The 25386-nt window shown below is 46.7% G+C and overlaps 2 protein-coding genes across 8 annotated transcripts; both read left to right on the plus strand.

Moving 5' to 3' along the window:
* Nucleotides 1-216: 216 nt before the first annotated feature.
* lgals3b (lectin, galactoside binding soluble 3b) lies at nucleotides 217-4208 on the plus strand. 3 transcript variants are annotated; one of them, XM_042072105.1, is made up of 7 exons: nucleotides 217-329; nucleotides 1202-1212; nucleotides 1354-1534; nucleotides 1589-1716; nucleotides 1988-2076; nucleotides 3084-3252; nucleotides 3573-4208. In XM_042072105.1, exons 2-7 carry the CDS (start codon nucleotides 1207-1209, stop codon nucleotides 3729-3731), a joined length of 732 nt encoding a protein of 243 aa, XP_041928039.1. In that variant the 5' UTR covers nucleotides 217-329; nucleotides 1202-1206; the 3' UTR covers nucleotides 3732-4208. The 3 variants fall into 3 exon arrangements, with proteins under 3 accessions (XP_041928039.1, XP_041928038.1, XP_041928040.1); XM_042072104.1 differs by having other exon boundaries at nucleotides 1354-1716; XM_042072106.1 differs by lacking the exons at nucleotides 217-329; nucleotides 1202-1212 and having other exon boundaries at nucleotides 1360-1534; nucleotides 1590-1716.
* Nucleotides 4209-5377: 1169 nt separating this feature from the next.
* Nucleotides 5378-23742, plus strand: fbxo34 (F-box protein 34). 5 transcript variants are annotated; one of them, XM_042072100.1, is made up of 3 exons: nucleotides 5378-5573; nucleotides 15688-15859; nucleotides 20727-23742. In XM_042072100.1, the coding sequence occupies exons 2-3, from the start codon at nucleotides 15768-15770 to the stop codon at nucleotides 22975-22977; spliced, it is 2343 nt and encodes a 780-aa protein (XP_041928034.1). In that variant the 5' UTR covers nucleotides 5378-5573; nucleotides 15688-15767; the 3' UTR covers nucleotides 22978-23742. The 5 variants fall into 5 exon arrangements, with proteins under 5 accessions (XP_041928034.1, XP_041928036.1, XP_041928037.1 ...); XM_042072102.1 differs by having other exon boundaries at nucleotides 15691-15859; XM_042072103.1 differs by lacking the exon at nucleotides 5378-5573 and adding an exon at nucleotides 8459-8623.
* The last annotated feature ends 1644 nt before the right edge of the window (nucleotides 23743-25386 follow it).

Here is a 25386-nt window from a genome sequence, read left to right on the forward strand (position 1 = left end):
TCCATAAGTTCCCCTCACTCAAGGAATCGAGAATTGTCTTTTAGCAACTACTGTTATCTTGCACGATGACATGTTTTGTGTTGGCCCAACATGTCCTGTGTATTCTGACACAGATAGGTGTGCTGTTTGCTGGTGCACCTACAGGGGTGTGGCCTTTCAAGGGCACTTTAGCAGGGAAAGGTACATATTATGTAAAACAGTTAAGGCAAGGGGCGGTGGCATTGAGTTTAGGGAGTCCGAGTGTATAAGACAGCCCCACCCTAAATTTCTTTCTGTCTGTGTCTGCCACCTGAGGAGAACACGTACAGGACTTCCACATTAAAGACCAGGTAAGGCTGCGGTAGTTCCATGTCAGTGGCATCTGAGGCAAAACTTTATTCACAGGACAGCCATTCTCTAGGACAAGAACATTAGCTGATAGCTGCTATCTGCCTCACAGGATACTTGTCAGAGATACAGGAAGTATGGTAGCCATGTTTATAAGACCGTTAAAATATAGGAAGTGATACAACTGAGGAACGGATGAGATAGAACTATGGCGCTGTACAGAACTATTCAACCTTTCCTGGGAACTACTGAGTCGTTTGTGTATATTGTCTATATAGTGTGCTGTTATGTCCGAGGAAAGATTGAGTTGTTTGTGACTAATACATAATTTGATTGCCATCGCTTTTCATACTGCTTTCTTTGTTTTTATATCTTTGTTTGCTGCATGGGGAATATGAAAAGCCTACTTGTTTTTAAAACATGTATTCCCTTGAGCTTAAATTAATAGCTCAACAAAGCTATGAAGATTCACCACCATTTTCTGCATGAGATGCCAAGTCATATTTACACATGCATCCCTTTTCATCATTGTTTACTTAAACACTGTATACATCTTGAACTTATTAACAGGAAATCGTTGCATAGAGTTATGTAACACAATCTAAAATTTCACTGTTAGAGAGTATAGACATTGTGAAATTCATGCGTTTGTCTGCTCCGTTAGCACCAGGCTCGCTCTCTCTCTCTCTCTCCACCTCTCTCTCACTCAGTTTGGGTGGAGTTGAAATATTCCACTCTGACTCATGATCATGGGAATCCCGCAGAGACAGTGCAACTCCCAGTATCAAGTCAAATGAAGATGTGATGTAGACATAGCCTAAACCTTAGTAAAACATCATTCTCATAATCCTCTTTTTCTCTGTTTAATTGGCAGGTGACATGGATGTGAGTAAACCCTCTATGAAGCTTCTGATATGTATCAAGCATTTTGCTGTGCAGTATACTAGACATAGAAATGTGCTTAGTGTCCATGTCATTTTTTTGTGGCATTCTCTTTCTATTTGCACCCCTTGCTGTCTCCGATAGCTTTCAGATGCACTAGGTGGCCCTTGGCCCGGCCAGAACAACCAGCAGCAGTCCGGAGGACCCCTCTGGCCCGGGCAACCAAACCAGCCAGGCCAACCCAGCAACCCCACCTGGCCCGGGCAACCCAGCCAGCCAACATGGCCCGGACAGCCAAACCAACCAGGCCAGCCCACTTGGCCTGGTCAACCAAACCAACCCAGCCAGCCTACTTGGCCTGGTCAGCCAAACCAACCCAGCCAGCCTACCTGGCCTGGCCAGCCAAACCAACCCAGCCAGCCAACCTGGCCTGCGCAGCCGAATGCACCTGCCTGGCCAGGCCCAAGTCCTCCCACCGCTCCTCAGGTGTTACCGCAGAGACCACTGGTAAGGAAGGACACTCCACAGACTCACAGACAGGGCAGTGGATGAGCAATACACCACCTCATAAGAGGAGGTCTGTCAATCAGTTAAATCGTTTCACAGCGTCCTACTGTATATCAACACAATCCAGGGAAAATGGCATTGCTGTTTTTCTATTCAGTTATTTTGAACTCGAATCAAAGTCAATTTAATTTAAACTACCCATTTTATTGTTCGTTTTAAACAGTGTTGCTGTTTCAGTCTCAATTAGTCTGGTTCATATCTCCCTTGATAGACTGTGCCATATGACCAGACTTTGCCGAGCGGTGTGTATGACAAAATGCTCATCACCATCACTGGAAATGCCAAGCCCCAAGCCAAAAGGTGAGTATATTCATAGCACTGATGCTGAGAATTATTGATTAAAGGTTTATTTGTTATGCCTTACTAGGCTACTATTATTTAACTAACTGATGACAGATGAATTATTGCTGACAGACACATAATATGAATTTATGAATGGTTAGAACTGTTACCTAGTAGTTCTCTTACTGTAATAACTAAAGACTGTTTTATCAACTCTGATAAAAGAAAATAAAGCCATAGAGATTTCTTCTTCCCTCATCCTTTCCTAAAACCCTTGAAATTATTTGTTGTTGTTGTTGTTGTTTGTTATTGTATGCATTGACAAACTCATTGAGCATAGCCTAATATGTATCAGCTCATTGGAAGGCCTTTAATTAAACTAATCACTGATGCTTATGCTAACCATGTTATATAGCCAAAATATTAGTTTCCCCTCTGAAACGGCAATCAACCTCTGAATTGAGGAATGGCATAATCCTGGGGGGAAAAAAACATTCTTGACAGTGTAATTAATTTGCTTAACACATAATCTGTGTCTGGAGCACCTTATCAACAACAGTCAGGAAGGAAACAAGTGCAGCCTGCACATAGCCTAATAATAAGACAGGGATACTCTTGAAAAAGCAGAAAGACAAAGACCTTTCACCAGAATCATATTGTGCCTTTAATCAGCTGTCTGATGGACTGTACCTTTAATCAGTAGAGCTTGAGAGACACAGATAGAGCATCCCCACAGAACTGTCGGTCCCCCCCCCACACACACACACACACAATCATCAATGAAGTAGATACCAGCCAAACATTAGGACTGACATGTCTGAACCAATTGACCATAAATATTTAAATCTAAACACATCTCAGTGCATTCTACACAATAAGCAATCTTCAGGGTGCTTTCTGATTCTTTGGTTGTTGTGTTTCCGAAGTACCATGTTATCCTTGGGCTTTGCATATCATCTTCATTGCATTATATTTACTTCATATCTAATCTTCCTCCTTATCCCCACTCATGTCTTTCACAACAGGATTACAGTAAACCTGGGCAAAGGAAAGGATATTGCTTTCCACTTCAACCCAAGATTCGATGAGTATGGGAAGAAAGTGATTGTGAGGAACTCCTTGATTGGAAGTCAGTGGGGCAAAGAAGAGAGAGACTGTCCTAGATTCCCTTTTGTTGCTGGGCAACCTTTTGAGGTGAGAGAAGTGAGGTGACCTAAAATAATATTCTTTTGGAAGTGATATACTAGACCCAGTTATACTTGATACAGTCCAACTATCAATTACAGAAATTTGTCTAAATTAAGAAGCCAGTATGATATTTAAAAATAAATGAGAATGTTAAACACACCCCAAACAAAGGTAATACGCCACCAGTTACCTAGCATAAGATGTAATTCCTCACCAAAAACCCCCACTGATTTACAGCACATTGCTAATTGCTGATCAAACTGTTTTCCAACTAAAATCCTTTTTTTATATAAAATGTAAGGTACTATTCTCCTTTACTGTTTCAGCTGAAGATCCTCTGCAGCCATAACGAGTATAAGGTGGCTGTGAACAAGTCCCATCTGCTGGAGTTCAGGCACAGAGTCAAGGAGCTCAACATGATCAATAGCCTCAGCATCTATGATGACGTCACCCTCACATCCGTTAACATTGAAACTCTGCCCTGAGGATTATCCGCATGAGAAAGGGTTTCTACAACTTATATAATGTGGGGATAATGCAAACTATTCTTTAAAATCTAAAATGAGCAATTTAAGGGTCGTTATTTACAATTGTTTGTCCATTTATACTATTTCTAAGTAACCTCAGTCATCCTTTTGTTGGATGTCATGTTTTACATATTTTCATATACATTCTACATCTCATTTATGACAAAGTTTCAAAGTTCATTTATAGATAAATTACATAAATACCACATTAAGACATAAAGACTGATGTGCTCCATTTCAGTACATGATTTAGGCCTAGGCTACTCAGTGACAGCATCAAGTCGTATGACCCATCACCACTAGATGGTGGTGTTATGACACAGGCAACAGGTTTGACAAGAGTGTTAGTATCTGCCATGTTGTGATTTTTGTGTGAATATTCCACCAAATATCTGTAAAATAATAAACATAAACACATTTTGTGGCATGTTTATACTTCTGTGTGTCAACAATATTTTTACGGACATGGGCTAATAAATGAACAGAGTAAATAAACACTGCCTTTATTCTCTTATCTCAAAATTCAGTCTAGTCGGCACACTCTGACTGCAGCAGTGTCAGTGTTTTCACTGACAAAACTGCAGGTTTGTTTATAAAAGTGCAGAACAGACACACATAAGGGTTTAGCCATGCTCCATTCAAGCTGCTTATTAAAGGGACCAAAGGCCTGCCATTCAAGCAGTCAGGGATTTTCCAGGTGGATCTCTGTTCCTTACATGCCCCAAGTGTAACCGTCTTAACATCTCTATTCAGAAAACTCAGACTAAATAAAGGTAGCCTAAGGAGAACCTCTACAAGAGGACAATGCCTCTTTATCCCATAGGCTAAGTCCAACATTCCCTAACTGGGCATGGCTGGTCTTTGTCAGTTGGTTGTTATAAAGAGTGTGCTAAGTTTGTTTAGGATCTCATCTCTTTGTGATGGGACTGAAATGAGTGGACATAAAAGTAGGACTATAGAAAAAAGGCTCTGTTACGTGGACGTACTCTGCCGTAGACAGGGATCATAGTCTACTCTATTTTCCTTATTATTCTGAAGCTTTTGCCGACATTCAATCAAGGGAAGCATATAAACTAACTTTCCACCAGCCAGTTGGGCAATTATGCATTTTTAACGATGGAAACAGTTGGCAGCCTACAAAGAGTTTGAGGGAAACTGATCCTTACCTTCAATTATTTACAGGACCTTCACCTTGGATCCAATCATACCTGTGAACAGAATAAAAGCCTAAAAACTCATAGAACAAGCATTGGCCTATAACAACACTTAAAACAATTCTGACATACTCTAGAAAAACTTGACCCAGTTGTCCCTGATCATGTAGGCCTACTAATAGAGTCTTGAGTGATAGGCATTTAATGCTTTTCTTGGTATCAAAAGCTAAATATGATCAATATAATCTAAACAACGGACTCTATACATTTGGGCCATTTTCACTGCAACCGTCTCAGACATTAAAGGTTTTATTGTAGCCTATAAATGATTCTACTGTCAGTATTCATATTCGTGTCTTTTCGCCAATGAACGTGCCCCTGTGGTGTACGTCATTACGCTGCGCTTTATATGAAGCCTATGCTAGCTACGTACAACGAGAGTTGTTTGCAATCCAAGGAGCAAGTTAACGCCGAGCGATACACTAGTAACGTTAGACAGCTCAAAGTCGTTGACAGACACTTAAAATACTATGAACACATTATTTTTCTTTTAAATGGCCAGGATAAAAGAGGACGTCTGCAGTGTTGCGCGAACCTATTCGTCAAGAAGACTGTGAACATTAAGTTTGTCCTACTCTTCGCTCAGGTCAGCTTGACTTAAACATCATTGCTTTTAGCTAACGTTGGCTACCATTTCTTCATCTGTGAAAAGACCCTTGGCTAATTAGTACGCTCTAGGTGCAATAATCGATTTTGAATGTCATCCTTTAAATCTTTATCTTGTCGGATATATGGAATGTAATTATTAATCCTAGCGACAGGTCCATGATGACAGGCTTGGACGTTCAGGTTTTAATGGTTTGTTTGCTAGCGAGCTAAGCAGTCTTAGCCAAGTCTAGCCTCAGGACCACAGAAAAACTCGGCCAAGTTGGAGCTGAAAAGCTAGCCTATAAGCTAGTTAGCAAGGTGGTCAGCTGTTCAAATTGCAGGGCGCGGTAAGACTAGCGCTGGCAAATGGCTTTAACATTATAATTAACAGTAACATTATAAGACCGTGTCTAGGGTGCTTTAGTTGACTTGTTGTGACTCAACGCGATTAATGCTAGTCAGAGCATTCCACCATATCATGGTTGTCTGCCTGGATCAGTTTAACGTTAGACTACTCGTTACAACCGAGGCAGGGAGCGAGCGTCTTTACACTGTATTTCGACAAGCTTTGATGAGTGTTTATCGAAATATTGCATAGACATGATGACTGCTGGTGTTTGAGATGTGCCTGCAAAGACGTTTGTTTGTGTAGTGTGCTTTGAACTATTTTTAAGCTAAATGCAGCTGCATTGCTTCCTTCACCTAAGGGTTGTTGCTGGTCTGGTAGCAAGCCAGGTTTGTCTTGACGCCAACAAGCAGTGCACTTAGTTGAAGTAACTTCCATTTTCAGCCTCAGAAATGCAAATGAACTGCCTGCTATTCATTGTCTGTTTTGGTCTATGAATGATTAGTCGGGGCATTGGGGGTGGGGGTATGGCTATGGTTGGTCGCTTTACTAAGTTGAGACCATTACACAGGATTTCCCAGCTTTGAGAAGTCTCACTGAGCCCCGTTTCTCATGGAATCATACTGATGTTGCTCTGTAGGCTTTGCAGTCAGTTGAATCAGGTCAGTGCACAGACCGCGGTGTGTGCTGCTCTCCCGTGAGAGTTTAAGCCGCAGTGTTCTTCGTGCACTTCCTCCTCGTTCTAGCTCGGGCCAGCCATCATGCGCCACCCAGTCGGTTCACACGTAGCCAAAATGAGTTTATGGCACTTCAAAGTCACGCTTTCACACAGACACCTTTGTTTACCGTCCATTGGGCCTGGACTTTGTGTGCGTTTACCTCCCCAGCCTGGCGCAGTGACTGAAATTACCTTGGGAACACGCCCAGTGAGTGATTGGCTTTAGAGGTGACAGATGTTTTGGAAATCAAAACAGCTGCTTGTTGTGGACAGCCAAACTTCATTGTACACGGCATAGATATGGTACACGGAGTCTGAGTCACACTTTGTTGGTCTTTAGCCAAACTTTGAACTTAAATGTGCCTGTGATTAACAAGTCAATTGACTAAACAACAAACAAACAGCACTCTTTAAGGATTTAAACATACTTACTTAGAGTAGCCTAGTATAAAGATGACTTGATCATTTTATCTAATTTCTGTGATTATAATTTGTGGTAATAGCTGTTCCAATAACTGACCATTTTCCACAATAGTGCATGTGTAAGCATTGTGGTGAGTCACCTTTGCAGATGTTTTGAGGTCATACATTTAGCATCTCTCGTGATTCATGAACTGAATTGAAAAGCATGAACTGCTGCTCTTAGTCAACTTCTCATCAGTAGTTGCCAAACACTGTTTTTAATCAGTGTTTACTCATCTACTGCAAACATTACATTCATTGCACCATTTAATTGACATTTGTGGTCATGTAGTATCCATTTACTAATGCCACTAGGCCTTTTTGGCTAATCAGAACTTTGTTTGTGGTCATGTAGTATCTATCTACTAATGCCACTAGGCCTTTTTGGCTAATCAGAACTTTGTTTGTGGTAACTATTGATTGTTCAAATCAGCCTGCCAACACACAATTGTTTTGTTTTGGTCCCTTGTTTTAGGGATGTCTCCCGTTTTCAGCCTTTAAATACACATGGCGTCAGCTTTGCATTTCCGCACAGTCGGTAAATTGCGGCCCCCAGTGAGGTTACTCATTTGCGGCTGTCGAACCGCCTGCCTGCCTGACCCCACCACCTGTTTCTGGTGCTGCCTGATCCTTCCCCGTCTGACAGCTGGACTGCCCAGCCATGGGAAACCTGTTTGGCCACTCTGCTGCCAGTGAGGCCTTTTCCTTTCCCAGCAGACTGCATGGGAGTCGACACTGAAGGTGCAGCCCCCCCCCCCCCCCCCCCCCCCCCCCCCCAGTGCCGAATGGGCCGTTTGATTGCCTTTGAGAGGCGCTTGGCGTGGTGGCGGTCAGGGTGGAAATGAGAGAGAGAGGCGCGACGTGTCGTGACAAGCCCCTCGTTCTCCAGATAAGAGATTCTTTAAACGCTGCACTTCCGACTTGTTGAGACTGTCTGCGTTGGCTTGGCCAAAGTGATGTTTCGGATGTGAAGCTGTTTTGAGTTTTTGTGAAGTCATTTTTGAAGTTCCCCCACCCACCACACCCAACTTCTTTACCAAGTGCTGCTTACCAAATCATGATGAAAAGCGTTCCTATCAACACAAGTGTTGGTGCTTAAAGTATTTCACCGTTTGACATAATGCCTCTGCCAAGGTTTCATACATTCCAGGGTGAAAACTTACCAATTCAGTACACACACACACATGCGCGCGCGCGCACACGCACGCAGCCACATGCTCTTTGTTCCAGGGTGTGTTCAGCAGAGCTTCGATGCATTCCAGGGAAAGGACGAGAGAGATTGGATCCCTCTCGCACTCTAAATGGGACACATTAGAAACCCAGTCACAGCAAAATGTGCATTAGTGTCTTGACTTGAGATGGAGATCGAGAAGATGGAGGGGCAGCAAGGGCAGGTTGAGGAGGGGGGCAGCAAGGAATTTGCCCCGGAAAACGATCTCCTGCCTGTTTGCACAAGGTGTGCTCACATATCCAATTTCAGCAAGGGAGAAGAAAGTTGCCTGGTCTTGATGCAGCCCAACAGGTTTGACATTAACCCCCCCCCCCCCCCCCCCCCCCACCACACACACACACACACTCACACTCACACTCACACACACTCACTCACACTCTCTCTCTCCCACAGAAACACAGACCAAAACACATCTGTGTGTGTTGTGGGATTTGCGGCGTAGCCATCATAGAAATCCAGCATGGCGAAAAATACTGTTTTAGATGGGCAGCTGGATCGGATGTATTGTCTGTGTCTTGTGTGGGTGGGCGAGGGCGCACGCATCTCTTTGACCTGCCTTTGCTATTCTTGGTTTGGTGTTGGGCAACTCTGATTTGTGCTTGACAAAGATGGAGTGCGCACACACATAGCTCAGCAGCAGCAGCAGGGGTAACCACTCACCTTCAGCTCTCCAAACTCAACTTGCCCCCACCACCACTACCACCACCACCACTGTCAACTCCTTTCCAAGAAGCAATTACTGAACAAGTGTGAAGTTCTCTGCAGAGATGTGGAATTCTTCTGTAAGGTGTCGGGGGAATTGAGGGGACCATTGGAACTTGGATCAGCGGTATGGAACAGCCTCACTTCTGCTACGATATGACTGATCGATTTTGATCTAGTTTTTGAGGGCTGAATTGCTGGGCGGCTTAATTGCTGGCCAGCAGACAGGTTTTTTACTGGGAGCCGGTTGCCCTGGTGATGGCCATTCTCTTCCAGAGAGCTCTGCGGCTGGCACAGCAGCGGCCAAAGGCGTGCAACTGAACATTAGCAGCTGGACGGGAACCTTGCTGAGCACTTTTGGCTAGGAAATGCACCTTTTTTTTATTGTTTGTTTGTCAAGGTGAACTTTTAAAAGTGGCAAATGATTTATGCATCATAAGTGCTCACAAAGGGCAGTGAGTGTTCCCAGAGAAGAAATGATTGTCTTTCAGTATAACAGAGCTCTTCGGTTACTGGAAACCAGCACTTGCACACAGGTGCTGTCCCTCTTCTATGACATAACATACAAAACACACTGCCTGGGCCATACATAGGCCTCCTCCAGTGTGCTTCCCAACATGTGCTTTAAATTTCAGCTGCCTACGCTTATGTCAGATTGCACATGGTGCGCCATACGTAACCCGATCTGGTGGTGATTTATGGCCGTACACAACAAAGGCCCTCTTCAGATAAAGGCCTTCGTTTTGGGGAGTGACCTCACTCGAGTGTTCCTGTCGGTTGACCGCTAGTGAACAGTTAAGTCATATTTGTACTTTTTAAGTGGCACCGAGCGAGATCAGAGTTTTATGAGTGCCAGAGTGCTGTTACGCAATCGTTGAATGGTCATGAGTGTTTTTTTTTGTTTAGTTTTTTTTTTAACTGTGCTGGCTAACAAGCGATGGGAGCCATGCAACCGAAGGAGGGGTTGGGGGGTAGGGAGGGAACACTTGCGGGCTCCAAATGGGTGCAGCTGCCATGGATGCTGTAACTCGCCTGTCGGAGATCAGAGAGAGGCTTGTGTGAAAACAGAAACGTGCTCACGACTGGGTCCATGCTTGTCCCAAGTTTATCCCTTGCCAGCATAGTGTAGTGTGATGCTGAGTTGCGTTGCGTAACAGCCCTTCTGCAACCCTACACGCTGCACATGCCCCCAATCTCTGCTTTCTGATTACGCTTTCCTTTACAGTGTTAACACGGTCGGATGGGGAAATGCTTGGCTCGCTTCCTCGCGACAGCGCTGGCAGCCGTCGTGTCATTTAATATTCACTCGAGCTCTGGGGAGTGACCTGAGCCTTTCCCGTGTGAGCGAGCGAGTGGGACGGGGCATCTTCCTAAAACAAGCAACCCATCTAGCAACGTGCAAATGCCCGGAGGTGCCTGTTGTTCTGCATAAGAGGCTGGTGTGTGTTGCATGTTACGAGAACCTGTGGCCTCTTTTGAGAGTAGTGTAATGTTCGTTGGCACACTGCCCGTTTTGCTCGTTTTCATGCTTTGCTCGACATCATCCATGCACGCAAGTGGGGAGCATATTGTCTGTTTGCCATTGGCTGCTCTGAAGCAACTGACTGCTGAGTTGGACAGAGCAGGACTAGCCTTTTGACTGGGCGCCATCCCTGTCAGTGAGATGCATGTGTTTGGGACGGTGGCTATGTCTCCCGTGGTAACACTGTGCTTGCTTGCTATGGCGCGCCACATGGGGCTGTTGTGCTCTGTGGCTGTGTGTCGTGGTGGGCCTTTGATCTGCACTCTGTGCTCTGTTTACCGCGGGCCAGGCCCGGCGGAGCCATGATCTCAGCCCGTCGGCCAGGGTTAGTCACCCAAGACTGCACATCATCTCCCACACTTCCACAAGTTTCCGTTTCGGCCACACCAAGTAGCGGGGGGCTTCGTCTGTCTCTTCTCCCCTAGCAGTTAACTCCGTTTCCAGATCATCCTTAAGGAGTTTGTGTGGGTGTCTCTCTGTCTGTCTCTGTCTCTTGTCTGTCTGTCTCTTGTGTCTGTCTGTCTGTCTGTCTCTTGTGTCTGCCTGTCTCTCTTGTCTGTCTCTCGTCTGTCTGTCTGTCTCTGTCTCTTGTCTGTCTGTCTGTCTGTCTCTCTTGTCTGTCTGTCTGCCTGTCTGTCTCTCTTGTCTGTCTCTCGTCTGTCTCTCTCTTGTCTGTCTGTTTCTTGTCTGTCTGTCTGTCTCTCTCGTCTGTCTGTCTGTCTGTGTCTTGTCTTTGTCTGTCTGTCTGATTCTTGTCTGTCTGTCTGTCTGTCTGTCTCTCTCTCTTGTCTGTCTGTCTGTGTCTTGTCTGTCTCTGTCTGTCTGTCTGTCTCTCTCTTGTCTGTCTGTTTCTTGTCTGTCTGTCTCTCTCTGTCTGACTGTCTGAACACGTGGCCTGTGTCTTTGGCCGATTAGTAGGGGTGGGTCGTCGGAACGGGTCCAGGTTGCTGGGAGTGAGCTTTCGAGAGACCTCAGCTTTGTTGATTTTGAGTGCCTTATTTAAGTGCCTTATTTTTTAAAGGCACATCTCAAATATTCTCCAGGGGAAGGCAGCTAGCTAGGCAAGCTCATATCAGGAGTGGCTCACAGGGCCCATTCTCAAGCTTCGGAGAACTGTGTCAAGTCACTCTTGTCATTCATGTCAGTTTAGTGTCAGAGGACCTTTTCACAGGAAACGTCTGGGATGGAGTCCTTCAGGGCTGAGTGGTTTTGGGGTGTTTCCCAGAGTGGTGCCGTAGAAGGCGTTCTGCTGGCTGGCCCTGAAGTGTTTAGCCAGGGCTTATTTTAGGGTTCTGTGCAGCGTTGCCCGCGAAGAGCCTTGGGAAGAGCGGGACGAAGTGGAGTGTGTATTGTTTAGGACTTGTTTTGGGAATGTTTTGATAAGTGGCTTTTCTCTTGGAGGCCTTGAAAAAGTCGTGATCGAGAGGAATCATGCTTTAGCGGTTTTCTCTGCTAGGTTTGATAAGAGCTTGTCAGTATGGCTGTTTAGAAACGGCGTTTTGTCCAGGTCTGTCGTATCTGTGGTAGAGATGCATTGCATTCTGAGATTCCTTGGGGGAGAAAATTATGATCGAAAAGCAGGGGAAGACTATAATTCATGTCATTTATTGCACCGCTATCTCTAAGCAGTCATTCATAAATCTTTATAATTTTTTCACAGATTCTAAGAAACTGTGGCGGACCATCCCTAATGGAAACCTCAGACAAGCGTCCACTAAAAGGGACGTTCCCATCTTGTAAGGAAGTGTTTAGTAAGGGGGAGTTGTCCAGTGAATGTTTGGGAAGGACATTGTGAAACTGACTGTGGCTTGACTGACCGCACCCCTTCATCCCCCTTACCCCTCCACACACACACACTTCTAAAGTCATTGTTTGTGGAAAGCTTGAGTAAGACCAGGTAAAAGGAAGTTATCCATGAAGTCTGAGAACACCACACACACACACACACACACACACACACACACACGCACACACACCCCTGCCAACAAGGAGATTGAGGGGAATGTTCAACATGCACATGCCTTGCCTGCTTGCGCTATGTCCTGACTCTGTGACAGGAGAAGCATGGGCTGATTTAATGGCAATTGTGTGTTCAGTTGACTGGTGCCTGTCACCTTGTGAGAAGCCAAAGCATGTCAAGTATGCTGCGTCTTTGTGTTGTGCTGTTTGTTTCGCAGCTCATCCTGTCAGTGTGTTCTGTTGTGCTGGAAGCCTGAGTTGATTGTGAAGGTGTGATACTCATTCTGCTTGTTTAGTGTGTGCTTCTCTAGCCTAGTTATTTGTGTTTTTGTCTTTTTTTTTGTGTGTGTGTTTTTGGAGTAGTTGTGCTAATTGGTGGTTGTTTGTGTATTTCACTGATTCTTAATCTGTGAAGGTTTTGGGGAAACATTAGGTGTGTGTGTGTGTGAGTGTGTGAGCTCTGAGGTAAACACTAGGTGTGAGTGTTTGACTGTGTGAGCACGTGCAGTTGTGGGAGTGTTTGGGCTTGTCTGTCACTTCATCTGCATAATCTAGACACTGTCCCATCCCAGCCCGATGTATTGATTATCCTTTCCTTATATAGACATGAGCGGACCCTGGACTGCCCATTGGCTGAACCTCACACTTCCTTTATTTGTTCCTGCTGCAGACAAACACGTGCTCCTGAATGGTGTTGTGTGTGTGTGTGTGTCCGTGTGTGCAGTCGCCACCAGGACCAGCTGTTTAGGTCAAATAGTCAAGGTGTCTGTTGGACTAGTTCTACCACGTGTGTGTGTGTGTGATTGATCTGCATGCTTTCACCTTCTCGCTCTCTCACACACACTCACACACAGAGTTGAGCTGAAGCACACACCACACACTCCTTCGGTTGTGCGACACCACAATGGACCACTGTGCTAGACTTTATTGTGAGGAATTTGAACATGAATGGTCTGCGACGAAGAATGGTTAGGAAATATGTAAGTACAATTTTGGAAGTGTGTGTGTGTGTGTGTGTGTGTGGGGGGGGGGGGGGGTTCTGTGAAGCGACTGCAGAGACCAAGAAGGGCACATTCTTTCATTGGGGCAACTAGGCTAAGGGCTGGCAGCCCAAAGTGAGCAGACATGCCTCGCTGTGTTGTTAAATAGTTGCTCTTTTTGGATTCTCGGCAGAGCTAAGAATGCGTTGTGATGTGGCCTGAAGGGGAGAATATGGTGTTAGCCCCTATAGTTTTGCAGTAAGGGCTTTCTGTGTGTGTGTGTGTGTGTGACTGTGCTTGCTAGACGGAGTGACCCAAATGTGCATGTCAGAGTTGGGGCTGAGGATTTGCTGCACAACATTCTCATAAAGCCTGATTGGCACAAGAGAGAGGGAGCAAAAAAGAGAGAGAGAGAGAGGGAGGGAGGGAACGAGAGAAAGGAGAAAGAAAGGATGTTCCCTTATCCGCTAGTCATTCCAATACCCCTTTGTTGAGACTCTCTAATCATGTTTGTGTGCAGTGGAATCCTGTGTGTGTGTGTGTGACTGGATGGTTAACAGGCATCAGCCCACTACCACCACTCTTCTTGTTGGTCTGTTGGCTACTGCTGCCCAAAGCTGCTTTTGTTCAGACTTATCAGCCGTTCATGGCTCGCATATCTCTTTGAAAACAAAACTCTTCGTGTGTGTGTGAGAGAGAGAGAGAGAGAGAGCAGAGGAATAGTCTCGGTGGGAGTTTGCCAGAGTGCTCTATCGAGCCCTTTTCAATACCACCTCTCATTCCTCTGTGGGAAGGGAAATAATGTGTTGCATTCATCCGCCTGTGAAACACTGACTAAAAATGTATCCCTCTCCGTACTGCCCCCTCATCTCATCTCCTCCCCTGTCCCCTCGCTGTTTTAGAAAGGGCTAGCGGGAAGAATGGACCCTGTGTGTGTGTGTGTGTGTGTGAGAGATATGGACGCTGCTTGAGGGGATATATCATGGCAGGCGAAGCAGGAAGCGCTGGCACACACCTACATGGAAAGAGCACTTATAAAGACGCTTACTACACCGTACAGTAACTTACATGAGTTGTTTTGGCCTCAGCCCTAGCCTCAATTTAGCTTTTTGTGTGGCTTGATCTCTTGTAAAAGGAATTTTGGCAGAAGTTGGATTTATTGGGCAGATGGTTGCAAGGTTTTGAAAGACACACACACACACACACACACACACACACACACACACTTCTCTCCACTATCCAGTGAAACAGTTCGTCTTCATCAGTCTACAGCCTATGCGATAGCCTCAACATGTTTAGTCTTCAAATCAATTACCATGTCACTGTACCTCCTGCTAGTTGATTTACAGGTTCAGGTGCTCCTAGTATGTATTCCACTGTATATATCTGAGATGCTCGGAGTGGCATGCCTTTCACGTTACATAACTAAAGGGTGGGCTGGAGGAAGAGTCTGCAGAGCTTTGTTATTCATGGGTCGCTCCCATTTACATTGTCCCTGGCTGTGATGGAGCCTGTGCTGCCTTTTGTTGAGAAGTTGCTTTATTAAAGCACATTCCTGTCCGACCAGCATGAGGGGCCCTGCATTTGAGTGACTTCACCTTGATGACTGTGATTTGACTTGATCTGCCCCATCTCACCTGTTTTTCCAGCTCACGACTCATGCAAATGCAGACCAACTGGTTCTGCCAAGAGACACACACACACACACACACCAACCATCCTTGGAAGTAAATGTTCTCGATATCCCTTCCTGAGGCTGTGAGTGGACTGGACTGCTAGGGTTGAGTGGAGTGGGCATCCTGAATCAGCAGAAGGACGTGGCGGTCCCTCCAGCAGCAGACTTTCTGTGTGTGTGGGAGTTGGTGGTGGTGGGGGGGGGGTGTCTGTGGTTGGTAATGGGTTTCCAGTGAGATGTGGTTGGAATGGTTTGGTGTGCAAATTCAGCTAGTCTTTACAAAGCTAGTGTGTTGTATATGAGAGATGTTAGTTTATTGTCAATTACAGACGGTTAAGTTTATTTTACATTTACAGACTGTTACATCGCATTTGAAAGCATCGCAGGTAGCCTACTATTATGGGAGGCGTTGTATTGGTTGGCTATGACTTGCCGTTGAGGTGATGACACACTTCCACCTGCATATGCACACCATAACATTATCTGATCACGTTTCTTTTTTTTTTTTTCCTTGCAGTAGTTGGAGTCTCTGATCCTCTCCCTGAAGAAGTGCATTGTGGGAGCGTCCTGTCCCGCTGTGCTGGAGGGAGGGACCTCATGCCCCAGAAATGTGAATCAATCAGCTATTTCAGCCCAGCCCCTTACCAGGACCCACGGAAGCCATCCTGCAAAGCCCAACTAGACTGGAGGTGAGTTGGAGGCCGAGTCAGAGTCTCGAGTCCAGGGCCCTGCCTCCACTGGCAGCCTCTCCTTCTCCGCCTCTCCTTGCCAGACTGTCCTGCCCTTTCGGGCTTGTTTGCTCTCTGTCTAGTAATCATCCCTATGGACTCTGACCCCACTCGGTGATTTATATTAGGAAGGAACAAGGAACAAGACTTCTGTCGTGTGTGTGTGTGTGTGTGTTTTTTAGAATTTGTTCTCCTTCGGACCACAATGTTGCTAAGGGAACTGATGGCAGAACTGAAACACACACACACACACACACCTTAGATAGATCCCCCCCCCCCCTTATTTTCCCCTCCTCCTCTGTACTCTGTTTGCACATATATGAGGAGCCTGAGCTAAAGCCAGAGCTGTTACCTCATCCATAATTACCCCCCCCCCCCCCCACACCACCACTACACACACACCATGCACAACCCCCCACCCCCACCCCCGCGGCGCTCTCCTGCCTGTGCGTTCTAAGGCACTGTGCCACGCCTGCCTGCCTCTCTGCCTGCTGCTTTGCCTGCCTGTGTGGGGAACACATGTAGAGGCGCGTGCCGAGGGCCCAGATGCAGGAAGAACACAGTGTTACAGAATAATTGGAGCCGAGGCTCCGCGATAGTGACTTCATCCTTTTTTTTTTTTTCCGTTCTTTTGCTTGTTCTGACTTCTCCCTGCTCCCCCCTCTTTCCCCTCATGTTGGACAGGTTCCCTGGCTGGCCTCCTACAGTGGGGGGGGGGGGGGGGGGGGGGAGGGAGTCATGTAGGGTGGAGTGAGGGCGAGGGATCGGGAGAAGGGATCGAGTTAATAATCGAAGCAGCGCAGAGTCTGTTGATGAGGTCATCTCTGCTTAGCTCCGTCGCTTGACTTGCTTGTCCAGGGCTGTAGCATCTGTCTGTGTTTTTTGCTTGTTGATTTGTTTGTTTTCCTTTTACATAATGCCCCGTCATGCAACTCCACCCTCTTGCCCTACCCTGCACCCCCCCCCCCCACCCCCCCCCCCCCCCCTCTTATGCTTCAATTCCTATTTGCTCTGACATGTTTTGGTCTCTCTTTGTGAGGTGAGCGAGGTTTCTAGGGGGTGCTGCACAGGAGGGGGGAGGGATTGGGAGACTGCTAGGGGAAGAGAAACTGGGGAGAGGCGAATGGTGAGCACGTAAAAGCAAGGCAGCGGCGGGATGGAGAAGTAGCTAAATACAGAAATAAACAAGTTTGAACTGGACGAGGGATTAAGAAGGCTATCTGAACGGACAGAAGCAAAACGAAACGAAGCAAAAAAGATGGCGGGAGGGGGGGGGGTAGAGAGACGAGACGTGATCTGGGTGGGCCTGCTCGCGGCTGCCAGGTTGAGTAAAGCGGAGCAGAGACTGGCCGGCCAGGGAACGAGTCCAGTGGTGCCGAGACCAGGTCCGGCACAGCGGTGCTGCATGCAGGCGCTCTTAGAAAAAAAAAAAAAACCTGCCGGGCCCGTGATCTGACCCGACTGGTGCTGATTCGTGGTCATTAAATGTTCAATAGTGTGTCACGACAACACAACGTGTCGAGCATAATGGTGTGTCAAGAGAACACTCTTCCCTTTAAATGCTGTGGAAATATGCTAACAAATGCGGTTGTGTCGCACATTGACCTCCTTTTGTGTTGCTTCTGAGTGCATACAAACACGCCAACATCCAAATGGGGAGAATTCTTGTGGCAGCAAAAAAATCTTGACCCTTAAAAACACAATCACACCCACGCACACACTCTTGAAGTCCTAATAGCTCCGCTCTAGTGATCAGTGTTCACGTGCTACTGTAGTATGGCACAGGGTAAGTCTGAGGGATTACTCTCACTGCTTTAAGCTGACTTATTTTTTTTTTATTTATTTTTTTTTCTGATTCCCTTTTGAGGCATGGAAAAGCACTGGTTTGACCCAGAGGGCCCCTAGAAAGAATCTGTGTGTGTGTGTGTGTGTGTGTGTGTGTACACTGTACAGGCTCAAGCAAGCTGGCAAGCATAGGAAGTCAGAGTGAGGACCTGTGCCAGGAAATGCAAGTCTTGTCTCCATGGACACGCAAGCCACTGCCGGCGCAGCGTGCTTGCTTGTTGCCCCACTTTGGGGTTTCGTGTTGTTTTTGGTCTCCAATTCATTCTCCCTCAATAATGGCAAAACGACAATATCATCTAGGCTCAATAAACTGCTCTTTTCTGCTTATTCTGCAAATTCGAGAGGTGTCTTGGCTCTGTGTGTGCTCTGTGAGAGTGAGTGTGAATCTGTGTGTGTTTGGGGGTTGGGGGGGGTGGCAGGGTTGTTTGTTGGCCTTCCAAGGACACACCAACTGGCCACACTCTGCTTGTGGCATGCAATTTTCCATGACCGGTGCTGGGTGCCCAATTGGAGACCACAGCCCCTCAAAGCCACCCACTAATTTGTGTGTGTGTGTGTGTGTGTGTCCCTCGTGACTTGCCCTCGAATAACTTGTCCTCACACACATTCAGACACACACTTTGAAGAATGCCATCCCTGATTTGGTCACGTGAGATTGCACCCCCCGCCTGCCCCCGTCCTCTCTCCACTGTCCCCATTATTAGGCTGGGATCTGCAGAGGAGGAATGCCTTATAAGCACTTTAGGCTGCCTGCTTCAAGCCAGGGCTGTCTCCATCACCGACACATGCGCTCTCTCTCTCTCTCTCTCTCTCTCTCTCTCTCTCTCTCTCTCTCTCTCTCTCTCTCTCTCTCTCGCTCTCTCGCTCTCTCGCTTGCTCGCTCGCAAACACTCTTACATACACTCTGTGTCACACACTCACACTTATGCACACGTACAGTTGCAAGGTGTGTGGGAGAGAAAAATGAAGTGTGTGTATCGATATCTATTCCACTCTGTATTTGTGTGTCAGAGATGCGTACTTGTTAGAATGCTTCAGGTTGTGTGCCAGTGAGGAATAGATTGTTACTAGTGAGTGAAGTCATGTGAACTGCACAATTGAACTCTTGTTTACACAATTCCGGAACATACTAGGTGCATTACACTACATTAGTGATGCACAGTCTTCTAATAAACTTTACCAAAGGCAGACAGATATAGCTCATGTAGTTTATAGTTGATTTAGCTATTAACAGGACGACACAACAGCCCTACTACATTTAAGAGAACTTGTTCATTGTTGGATGCCCTCACTCATATTCTCACACATTTGCATGTCCGTGTGAAAGTGTGTGTCCATGTGTGTAAGTGTAAATGCATGTGGTAAGGTAGTGATTGTGTAAGAGCCCAGCTGTGTCTAGCCTTGGGTGGCGTGTGTGTGGTGAGGAACAGGAGGGCCTTTTGTGAGCCATTAGCAGGTCTAGTGTGACTTCTGTCATCTCTAAGACATGTGCAAGAGAGAAACACTCAGAGAGTGGAGGAGAGAAAGAAGGAAAAAAAGATGTGTGTGTGTGTGTGGGGTGTGTGTGTGTGTGTGTGTGGGGGGGGGGGGGGGGGGTCAGCTTGGCTGTGTTCTCATGTAATGTAGAAATCCAAATTTCAACAAGCCTTAACTGGATGTTTTTTATAAGGGCTGATTTCATCATATTATGCTATATTGCATTACACTCCGGCTACATGTCTTACATAAGGATCTGCCTACCTCTGGAACTGATCAGAGACTCCTTAGCTGAGCGCCCTTTACGGTTCTCCTTGAAAACAAATGCTGTAGATTCTTTTAGAGAATTTGTAGAAAACCACACATATCCAACTCCAAATTCTCCACGCAAGCTTTACTAGGAGCTCCAGTATCCTACTGTGTGGGTTGAGCATGAAGCTGCATGTAAGTGCAGAAGGGAATGGGTGAGTGGGTAGGAGGAGGAGGAGGAGGAGGAGGAGGAGGAGTGGATGGCTTTTGGCTGGAGAGAATGAGACATTTGGGTATGGGGGCGTCCACAGCGCCCCTCAGGCGCTAGTCCTGTTCCCCCTCCGTCCGGGGCGAAGCCATCAATCTGTCTCCATATTCCGGCCAACTCCTATAGGCATGCTGCTCGAAGCGCACCAGCTAGATTGACACTTGTAAAGCTCGCTTCGAATTACTGTGGCGTGCACACAGCCTGTGTTTAGTATAATTAGCGATTACAGTATTTGCTGTGAAAGAGTGTGGTTGGCTGTTGGAGCTGTGGGTGGTTCCTTATTGCAACCAGTTTCCAGTAAGTCAGCTTGATGTTGGGTGGCAAGGCATATAAACTGTAGTTTTGCAGCTTATTATATTATGGAAATACTACTAGTATTCTCTTCCTTGTACAGACATAGCACTACATTGAGCCCACACTACATTTTTTTTTCATTCCCACAGTTTATTTTCTCACCATCACACTCTGTTGGTCAATGGAGTTCAAACACTGACTTTAAGACTTTAAGTGTTTAATGCCCACAGTGCATAACTTTGGCAAAATAAGGGACAACCTACTGTCTACAGCTTGTTTGGCCTGATAAAGTAAATAGTGTATATGTGTGTGTGTGTGTGTATGTATATGTGTGTGTGTGTGTGTGTGTATGTATGTATGTATGTATATATATATATATATATATATATATATATATATATATATATATATATATATATATATATATATATATATATATATATATATATATATATATATATATATATATATATATATATAAATAATTATACACAGTATGTATGTTAATCCTTAAGTCACTTCTTAGTAATCCAGAGTTTGCTGTATGCTTTAGATTTTGTGTCTTGGTGTAAACTCAAGGCTTCAACAACATTAGCACGAAACCCCGAGTTCTCTTTATTTTAATTATGTAGTATGAATACGGTTACAGACTCCTAATTCTGTGTTTGTGTCCCCGTGTTGCTCTTTTGTGTGCAGGTTAGCAAGCATGCACCTCAAGCCATACCCCAACCCCCAGAAGAAGGAGTCTGTGGTGGAGGGCCCCTGCGGCCTGCACGTGGACCAGCAGGGGGCGCTCAAGCCTGAGTGGGGCTTGCGCGCGCCCTGCCCTCTGGTGCCCTCGTCTGGCGGCGGCTCAGCCAGCCGCTGTCCACTCGGCGTCCTCTCTACCAACACGCTCCACTGTTCCTCCTCCTCCGCCAACACCAACAACAACACCAACAACACAAACACCACCAACAACAACAACAACAACAACAAATTGAGCAGCTCCTGGGCAGCACGAAAGGGCAAAGGGAACCCCCTGGTGCCTGCAAAGGTGGCCCTCACAAGCTCCCTACTGCTCCTGGCGTCCCCTGCGGGGCTGGAGAACGAAGCCTCGCTGCGGATATACCAGAGCGAGGACGGCGACGGGCCCCTGGACATCTGGGCGGTCATCAAGCCAGGCAACACCAAGGAGAAGATCGCCATCTTTGCCGGTCGGCAGCGTGGGAGGTCGAACGACGACGACGGCGGCGGCGGTGGGGTGGGTGACGCTGCGCCGGTGGGAGAGGGAGGTCAACAGGATACTCGCGTGACGTGCTCGATGAAGAGCAAGGGCTGCTGGGGTGAAGGTGGCTCGCTGGCCAAGCGTCGGCGGCTGGGCAAAACGGACAAAACGGACAAAACGAAAAGCCTAGACATCCAGAGACCACAAAATCCAGGGAGGCTGCCTCCCCCAGTCCCTCTGTGCGAGACACCAGCTCAATCTGCCGGCGACTCGGAAGAGGGATTGCCACAAGTGGAAGGGGACGAAGGAGGCAGGATGGTCTCTGTGGTGGAAATGGTGGCCTTACTGGAGCAGTTGGCGAATGGCGACCAACACATGGACTCGAAGCCTGTTTCCCGCAACTCCAGCACCATCACGCTGCCAAAATCCCCCCCACCCATACCAGAGCCCAAAGCGGTGGAGTCGGTGGAGGGTCAGGAGGAGTCGGAGAGTGTGCGGGTGCTGGACATGGTGGCCCGGCTAGAGTCGGAGTGTCTGAAAAGGCAGAGCTCTCGCGAGTCAGGCGAGCTTTCCCGCAACAACAGCCTGCGCCGTAACGTGGCTCGCGTCCTGCTGGCCGGCTCGGAGCCTTATCAGGCCCCAACGCAGCCAGAATCGCCCGCTGACCGCCAGGTGGACAATCAGCATCTAGTTGAAGGGCCGTCAGTGGAGGGGAACAACCAGCCCAAATCCCAATCTGAGTCCTTGACCTCACCTCCCCCCTGTGAGCCCCCTGTGGTAGTAGAGAGAGTGGACAAGACCAGCGAGGCCCAGCTAGCTCAGATGGAGAGCAGAGTCCTAGATACGAGGAAAAGAGCAGAGAAGGACTTGGAGCGTCTGCAGTTTCCTGCTCCCGAGCTGCCTGGCACAATCGAGGTTGAGGAGCCCATGCCAGGCATGCTGTTCTTCAGACAGTCTCCACCTCAGCCTCTGTCTGAACGGAAAACACCCCATCACACAGAGACTATGACCCACCCCAAAATATGCGTAACTGTGGAGGCCACAATTCCCCCCAAGCCTCGGGACTCTCAATTTGGGGGCTCGTCCAGGATATCAAAAGCGCCGCAGTCGCCTGCTCTTGCAGGAAAGGCACAGACTTTGCACACAGGTGTGGACAATGATTGCAGTTATCATGTGACTGGTGGCGAGGGCATAGGCTGTCATGGTGACGACGGGGAGGAGGACAGCGACAGCACGGGCCGCGAGGCGGCAACGTTCCCCCTGCGCCGGCAGGTCTCGCACGAGTTCCTGGAGATGCGCTTCAAGATCCAGCAGCTCCTGGAGCCCCAGCCTTACCTGGCCGTGCTGCCGCACCACGTGCTGGTCCAGATCTTCAGCCTGCTGCCCACCCAGGCCCTGGCCGCCCTCAAGTGCACCTGCCGCTACTTCAAGTCGGTCATCGAGAGCTACGACGTGCGGCCCACCGACTCGCGCTGGGTGTCGGAGCCGCGGTACCGCGACGACCCGTGCAAGCAGTGCAAGAGGCACTACCGACGGGGCGACGTGTCGCTCTGCCGCTGGCACCACAAGCCCTACTGCCAGGCCATGCCCTACGGCCCCGGCTACTGGATGTGCTGTCGGGGGGCCCACAAGGACGCGCCTGGCTGCAACGTGGGCCTCCACGACAACCGCTGGGTGCCCACTTTTCACCGCATGAACATGCCAATCTATAAGAACAGAGAGGGTGATGATGAGGTCTAGTGTGGGGGGGGGGGGTGTGTGTGTGTGTGCGCGTGCATGTATGATGGATGTGTCTGTGATCTGGGGAGGGAGGAATGGGATTGGGACAATATATATATATATATATGGGCAATGTGCAACAAAAAAAAATGAACTCGGTATGCTTTTTATCTGTGAGGGCTGTGTGTGCTCAAAGTGTGTTTGTATCAATATGTTGCCATATTATGAGTGTAAATTTTTCTTTATTTTTATGTGTTCTGGGGTGGATGTGTGAGCAGGTTGCTCAAACTCATTAAGGAATCGCTGGATCTTCCCCTCTGCCTGTTTCCCCTCCCAACCTCCTGTCAATCATGACCAGCTGGCCTATGATAACCCTTCCTCAGGTTGTGGCAGTCGGTCTGCACTTTAAAGTCTGCAAGACTTGCCCACTCCAACGGTTTCCTTAACAGAAACGCTGTGTGGGGCCTGCTTGCTTGAATGAATTGTTGTGGTTTTGTTTGGAGCGAGCATTAATTGAACATTGACTAAGTTATATTTGAAAAGAGCATCTCTGTAATGTTTGTCCTGATTGTTCATTTTGATGCATACTGAAGCACCCTGACGCGACACCATTTGTTTCCCAGCTAAGCATTAATATATATATTTTTTCAAAGTCAGTTTCCTGTACATCTACACACTGGGCATCCCTGAATGCTGTGGGCAAGCGTGTATGGCCATGCACCCTGCTTGCCTTTGTGGCGTTATGACACACACACACACACACACACACACACACACACACACACACACACACACACACACACACACACACACACACACACACACCAGCCCTACACCTTTCTGTCCTGCTCGGTTCCTCACAGGCTTGGGTGCCCTTTTCTAGGTTGTGAGAGGGAGGTGGGTGGATGGTGGATAGGTTTTCTGAGCTCACCTGTTTACATTGTACAAAGCATCAAACACATCATATATAGATATATCTATCTAATACAGGGTGAAGAATGGTTGCATGTGTATAACTTGAATGCATTTTCTTTTCTGTCGGTTGAAATTGTTTCCTTTTTAAAGCGTTTCTTTTTTTTTTTTTTTTTTTTTTTTAAGCCAGATGTAAACTGTCTGTATACATACACAATCATACAAAAATTTAAAAGAATATTTGAAAGATGGGTGTTTACCATACTTTTACTGTAGGCTTTGTTGACAGGCCACTGAAATGGGCAGGATTGTGACCCCCCAGTGCTGTCCATTTCTTACCGAACTGTTTTTTTTTTCCTTTTATTAATTAAAAGAACTTAAATAAATAAAATTAGAAGTGTAAGTGTATTTCAGATTCTTTTTTTTTTTTAAAGGATGATCTTGTATACAAGTTCTCTACTGTTATCTGCCTCTCGATACATTTTACTGTGGTAAAGTGCATTCATAGAGAAATTTGTCAATGGCTGCTCTTGCCTTTCCTTTATTGTTCTCGTATCCTTCCCACAAAGTGTATGTACAGTATATAAGATGGACTATATTCTGCAATGGAAGTTGGGAGATGTTGGCCTTAATGGACTTTATCAAAAGTATTAATGTCAATAAAAGACAGAAATGAAAAACAAAAAGTCAAGCCATCTGTGTCCTTACAGTGTGTTGAATGAACAGTGTGTTGAAGTAAAATGAATGAAGGAATGAGTTGGATTTAAAATGGTTAAATCGGTACACATTTTGTATCAAGTGGTGTATAATTATTTATTGTTTGCTCTTATACTGTTGTGGTACCTGAACTCCAGTGTTCTGCAATGTTCACCTTAAAACATTTCGAAATGCTTTAATCAACCCACCCACCTTGCTTTCTTCTTGCTCCAGAGCCCCCATGCGATGCCGTGGAATGCATTTGAAGGAGAGAAGTGTGCAGTGCCCGTTTTAAAGTGGCTGTAATGTTTTGCATTTGCTGCCATGTTCACATGCCCCTCATGTCATAACATACTTGGTTGAAGTGTATGAACATAAAAGGCAATGACAATTCATCAGTTTGGCACTTGAACTCTTATGTCCTTTGTTATGAGCCTTTATAAATTACAGCACTTGAACTGTCAGCTACAACTACTACACCATTCATTAAATGAGTCATCTACTTGCCACCACGCTGACTGGGCTTAAGCTTATTTATGACCTCTGACCTCTGACGGAAGGTCCGACGTGGTTTGATATGGATCCAGCACAGATTTACACCTTCATATCACATTTGTGGTGTAGCACATCCGTACTGTACTTAAGAATGTGGCCCTTACTCCGTAGCAAGACATTTTAGCTCTGATAAGTCACTGATGTAGGGCATTCTAAATAATAATAAACAATACTTATTCATTTGGTTGATGCTTTTATCCAAAGCAATTTACAGTTATTACCGGACCAGCCTCCCTGGAGCAAGTGGGTTTAATTGCCTTGCTTTAG

Source organism: Alosa sapidissima, chromosome 19 (genome assembly GCF_018492685.1).
Source record: "Alosa sapidissima isolate fAloSap1 chromosome 19, fAloSap1.pri, whole genome shotgun sequence".
Lineage (NCBI taxonomy): Eukaryota > Metazoa > Chordata > Actinopteri > Clupeiformes > Clupeidae > Alosa > Alosa sapidissima.